General features: G+C 33.7%; 1 protein-coding gene across 1 annotated transcript in view; it reads right to left on the bottom strand.

Annotated features, from left to right (window-relative positions):
* Nucleotides 1–238: 238 nt before the first annotated feature.
* Nucleotides 239–6,508, bottom strand: part of LOC129218425 (uncharacterized) — a 54,771-nt gene continuing 48,501 nt past the window's right edge. Inside the window, exon 2 of the mRNA XM_054852681.1 lies at nt 239–693. Coding sequence (XP_054708656.1) covers nt 470–693 — 224 coding nt within the window. The 3' untranslated portion in view covers nt 239–469. The remainder of the gene's footprint in view (nt 694–6,508) is intronic.

Genomic DNA, 6,508 nt, shown 5'->3' with positions numbered 1-6,508 from the left:
AGTGCTACTAGTAGTTCTGATGGGTGCTGCTATACAGCATGATTAAGAAAAATTTTCAATGAAAGCCTGCCTAGGATCTAACTTTAAACGCGGTTTACTCTAAACTTTAAAAAGTTTACTTATATTCCTTTACTTCTCACTGCCTCATAGTATATGTTTTTGATCACACATTCAAAACGTTACTCAGAAAGTCAGAAACACATTAAAATTAGGAAATAATTTCAAAAAATCATCCAGTTCATTTGAAACTTTAATTATTAGTCACAAAATTCATACACAAACATATGATAGTGGCACAATAAATGTAATGTACATGTATTTAACAGTATAATTTCCAAATATTCAAGATTCTGCTATTAGCACTTTTTTTTAACGTGTTTTTAGTAACTGAATGGAACTTAGTTATTTTCTAGCTCAAATAAAAGAAAACAGTGACGTAAGTCTTTCTGATTTCATTATGGATTTTTAGTCAATGAAGGCACTTATCTTCTCTTCTAAAGTTACATATTTTCCATCTTATAATTCTTAAAAAGCTCACTAAGTACATAATAAGCTCATCAACGTGGTCAAAGTCTTCTAATTCATTTTCAATTGGCTCTAATGTAATGGCGATGTAAGATGACTTCATGTCTTCAGTAGTTATTTCTTCCACTCCGCTACATATTCCTGGAGTCATGTTCCCGGTTTTAATTCCTGCAAAAAGTATAATTGCAATAAGTAGATATTATTCCTTGCGTACTTTATGCGGGCCATCCCACGAGAAAGCGGACATTTTTCCCACACATGACAAAACTCACATATTTCAATCAAAATACTATACAATTTCATAAGCAAGAAATTGTATTCATTACCTTTTAAAACTATTAGTTTTAAATGAAGTAAATAATCACGTGAGGGACAAAATGTTGGCATTTTCGTAGAATAAAAGACAAGATTTTACTTTAAAAAAAAACTAGTATTTTTCAGAAAAGAAAAATCTGTTTTTCCAATATACACCATGAAAGAGCCGCTAATGTTTTTTTTTTCTTTTTTTGTAAAAACATTTTGTAAAAAGTAAAAATTCTCTAAATTATTCGAAATAATTTAGCTATTTAGCTTGAAAGGTTGAAATTAATTACTTTTGATCGACTAGTTAGTATTACGTTCTGTTTAGTTGTGCTAACAATGGATTAAACCCTTTTTGTAAAAAAAAACTACTATTGTGCTTAACTAATACTGCCGTGGATAGGCAAAGGGCAGTAACTGCAAACTTTTCATTTTCCTTTTTTTTTTGGCCATCTATTGTACGTTAGCTTTATTCTACAAGCTTGCTTATTTGGTTTCCGCTAAAAAAAAAGGCTCGAAAAAAAGAATAGTTCCAACATTTTCCTATTGTTGGTATTGAACCCAACACACATTTCTCCAAATATCTCGAAAACTCTTTTCTGCAGATACTGCCGTTTACCTTCCCACGGTAGTATAAAACTAATGCACAAAGCAAGCGATTACGTTGATATTAAGATAGATATTTTGCTCTGATTGTGTGCATTTCATAAAGACAGAGGATGCTTAATAATGTAATAAATTAACAATTGTCTATTGATTTTTCAAAACAATACGTTGAATGAGTTGAAACTATGAAATGAGTGAACATATTTTGTTCTTTTTAAAATTAGCATAGGCACCGGTAGAGTGTACAAGGGGGTGCACTTCGCATTTCCTGATTCAACATTTTTTAAAAAAATTATACATCTTTGGAAAATTTGAAAAAAAAAAAAAAAATTTTTGATTTTACTTAATTTTTTTGCATTTCATTTTTTTTCTAAACTTTATTTAATATTATTGATATTGAAAAAAAAATAAGTTAAATTCATTTTAAATAAAGGAAAAACTGCATAACAGCAGTGGATTTTAGATGGGTGTCTCCCCTCACCCCCCCCCCCAAGAGATAAATTAATTTAACTATTTCACCTATTATTTTTTGACTAGAATGTCGTTCCGTCTGACTCGTCGTAGTATGACGGGAGCAATTTTATCTTTTTAGCAATGAAATTGGCCGCCAGTTGATTTCGAAACTCAGGCTGGCGACTACCCTGGCGCTCAGAGGGATTTTAAGTAGCCGTTCTTAAGGGTTGATTTAACATTATGCAAGTAGGCCAAAAACTCTGTGCCGTGGGAAACTTGCCATAGGCAGGGTGTGGCCGCTAAACAAGGGTGGCCGTTTCAAGAGGTTTCACTGTATCAATATTACATTGTATATCGTAATACATAATAGATACCGTAAAATCTGTAAAGTTGACCACCTGTCTAAGTTCACCTTTTAGTACCTTTTGTCAGGTACAGAATTAGTTCTATATCATGCATATAAAACCCTATAAATTGACCAATCACCACCTGTCTAATTTGAGCACTAAAGTACTGCACCACAAGTGGTCAACTTACACAGGTTTCACTGTATCACTAAATGAAAAAATGCTCCTCATCGAGTTCTGAAAATGTAATAGTAATAATACAGCAAAAATTATCATCTGTTGTTATCCGAGCCGCTATCAGAAAGGAAAACTTTCCCACGCCGAGAACAATGGTGTTCCCATAGTGTATATACGCAGTATACTCTCAAATATTTTTTTAGACATATAGCGTACACCCTCAAGCTTCAAAAATTTTCATATAATGACACATTATGTATGATCGCATACGCATATTGTGCGTAATGGATTACTGGGAGTATACCCTCAGAAAAATAGATGGGAACATCACCGACTGAAAATAATTTGCTTAAGCCAAAAATCTCATTTTTGAAATTGATTAAAATAACCAAATAAATAAATATCTCTTTCAGTTATTCTAAAAATTATTTTATTTATGAAATCCTTGTGCAATTTCAACTTTTCATGCATACTAGAGCAGCATGGTGTGATAAGATGATAGAACAGAGAGCATTCTAATTTTTAAATTAATCTTTAAATTTCAGGGGGGGGGAGTTGGCGGAAATGAATGCCTGTTTGATGAACACAGAATATCTTCTACTTATTTTTTTAGCCTGGCTTAATTGTGCACATGTTATGTATCAAATATGCACACAGTTAAAAAACAACTTCGATAAACCATTACCAAGAAACACGGGAAAGCACAATGTTTGGCAAATTCAGAATTTTTTACTTTTATTTTTTTACGTGGCTCAAAAAAAGATTAAAAAATAAATCAGCGCTATCTAAGGCATGTTTTCTAACAAAAACGTTCAACATTTACGGAAACAACCTCAATTCTTTAATAATTAAAAAAATAATAGGAAATAACAGTAGATTCAACGGAAATAAATATAAACAAACAAGAGCAGACGCCCTGTCAAAACACCGAACCGGTTACGATATTTGCATACACACTTTCCGGCCTCGTGTAAACGAGCGACGATTTTCCTCTGACTTGTGACGTCATGTCTGCCAGCCGATGTTGGAAAGCAGTCCTCGTGTACTCATTGTTGACCAAAGTCACAACGAAGCTTAATCTTACTAGAAGAGTTACACGTTATACTCAAATAGCAGCTGTGCTATTTTCCCCCAATTCAAACATATACTACATTTTAACCCCTTATTCACAACCCTGGGCGTCCATATGCAAAATTGCAAGGGGGGGGGGCTCAGATATTGTAACCATGGTTTAGCAGGATATTTTCTCCATGGAAACCGATTTCTGGACAGATTCGAGTCATTAAAATTTGACATTTTTAATAACTTATTCATTAATGGCCGGAGAAGAAATGTTTTTACATTTTTGCAAAGAAAAAAGTACTAAAAGCAAGGAAGTTCTAATTTCAAAGGGGGGGCTCAAGCCCCCCCCCCCTTGCCCCTCTATATGGGCGCCCTTGTTCACAACATATAACTGAAAACCACAAACAGATTGCCAAATCTCCATGCCAATGCAAATCTCAATCGAGCCCTGCTTCTGTGGGAACTTCAGCATTTCAGCATCAACCTCATCACTGAATAAACACTAATCTGGACATGGAATCAGCGTTGTTGTGTCGGGTGCCATTTTGATACGCTATAGCCAAATTGTATCTTTGTAACGCCAACAACAATCGGATTCTCCTCGCCTGTCGCTCAAACACTGCCAGGTACAACACTACGTCGTCCTCCTTTGGACTAAATTTGGGCATCAATTTTGTAATTAGGAATCCGTAATTGACTTCTGCCGTTTGGCTAACTCACTAGATCCTCTGCACTGGTCCTCTACAGTTTTAATTTTACAATTTCGAGATTATTTTTTCCCTCTCGATTTCCGTTTTTTCCCTTCTTATATTTATGATACACTCCAACATTTCCCTCACAAACTCCTCTTCGTAGATCTTGCTGATAGTTATGCGATTCTTCAGATCCACTACTCGCATCCCGGGAGTTACCACTTCCCCCAATTCTTCTGCTAGACATAACAAATCTTCCTTTCTCGCTTTCCCCAAGTATGCCATCCTTTCCGCCGAGAAAGCTAACGAGGTTCAAGATCAGGTTCATCCTAATGGACGAAACTGTGACAGCGCTGCCTTAAAAAAAAAAAAAAAAAAAAAAAAAAAAAAAAAAAAAAAAAAAAAAAAAAAAACCCTAAAAGGATTCAACATACATATCAATGGCTAAGATACTTTCACTTTCCACGAGAACGACCTTATATTTGACCCACTCCAACCCTCGTTTGCATTCATTTATTCAGAACCCGACAAACCAGACATGCACAAGCTCAAGCAATTCATTTTTCGTTTGATAAAATAAAATTATCAAATTTGACGAATTTAAAACTGCTTCCTCGACCAATTAACCCGGCACATACATAACATCAATAAAATAAACATATCTCAATAAATTAAAATACTTATAAATACATGAATTAAAATTTGAACTGATAAAATAAAATAAACTTGTGACACAAATTTAAAACTGCATCTTCAATCAATTAACTCTGCACATATATAACATCAATAAAATAAACCTATCTCAATAAATTAAAATATTGTAAATAATATGAATTAAAATTTATACTGATAGAATAAAACAATTAAAAAGTACACAAATTTAAAATTGCATCCTCAATCAATTAAAATATTTATGCACGAATAATAAGTATATGTTCGTGGACATTCAGTTCTTGTCGTGTGGTCGAGAACAATTTTTTTTCCAACTGCGCCAGTAAGCTTCCAAATGTATGTCCCAGTGGCGTAATTACGTTACTGCAAGACCCAGCAACGAGGAAAGCTCTGGAGTCGGAAGGGGCCCTAAAATTTTTGAGTTTATTTTTTTCTCTTTTTTTTTTAACTTTTCCGTATATCAGATTTAGTTGGAATGGTTGTGTCTGGTTCTGAATTTCCGAAAGTTTTCACTGCTTGGCAGCCCTGCAGAAAAGGACAGCCAAGAGAGGTTTTTAGGTAAGAATCTGTAAGATTGGTGTGCCCCAGTATAATGCTCTCGACTCCTACACCTCACGTATTTTTTAGAAAAATATCACTATGCATTAAGAGATACATGCTCGTGAATTTTTTTCATGCTTATAAAGGGCCCAATTAACGAGTGATGCGACCTTAAATCTAAAGTAAGAAGTTCCCCTCTTCCGCATGAGTTTACTCCACAACACACCTAGTGCTAAAAAATTGATATATTCGTTCAAATGATTTCTACGATTTATAGATATTGTCCCATAAATACAGCTTCAAAGTTGTAGTTATGTAAACGAAGTATCTACCTATAGTTTTGAGCTGATGAGGGGAATAGGAAAGTCACCGGAGACCGCCTCATTCCCCAATTTTTCTAAAAAAAAGGCCGCAAATTCTATATTATTGGTTTCAAAAAGAGGTGGATGGGGGATCTTCACAAAGATAGAATTTAAAAAAAGAAAAGGGGAGTGGTGAAATTAAATAAATAAATGAAGAAAAAACACGAAAAGTGTTTAAATGTTTTTTTTTTCCCTCTAAAGTTAAAAAAGACATGCAATTTAAAAGTAGCACTTAGAAATATCCGAGAATCAAATTCATTAAGAATATCTAACATAAAACCGCCGAAATGTATCCGACAAATGTATTTATTTATTTAATGAAAACAAAAATATTCGCTACAATGTTGAAACCTACGTTAAGCCTCAGTTTGAAAACCCGAATCGATAAATAAACATGATAGTTTTACAGCCGGAATGTTAACGTTTCTAATACTTTAAAGCTCATAATATCATTACAAAAAGTCCAGCAAACTGGAGAAAAATACATAGGCAGCCAAAATTTGTTTCAAATAGAAATTAAAACGAAGAGAGAGAGAGAGAGAGAAAGAGAGATTTTTAAAGAATTGAAATGAAAACTTTTATAGGTAATTCTACCTAAGTAACTGGAGGCAAAAAAAAAAGTATCTGGATAGTAGTTTATCGACAAACTCAGGATAGATGAAGTTTAACATAAAATTAAGTGGAAAAAATGGTCACATGTACCATTTCAGTCTAAAACGTTAAAAGTGTTGTTACTTTGGCCTTTTACACTTGTATTTCAAATTCATTAAAT

This window comes from Uloborus diversus, chromosome 3 (assembly GCF_026930045.1).
Source record: "Uloborus diversus isolate 005 chromosome 3, Udiv.v.3.1, whole genome shotgun sequence".
Classification (NCBI taxonomy): Eukaryota; Metazoa; Arthropoda; class Arachnida; order Araneae; family Uloboridae; genus Uloborus; species Uloborus diversus.
Note: the sequence above shows the minus strand (reverse complement) of the source record. Positions and strands in the feature narration are given on the sequence as shown.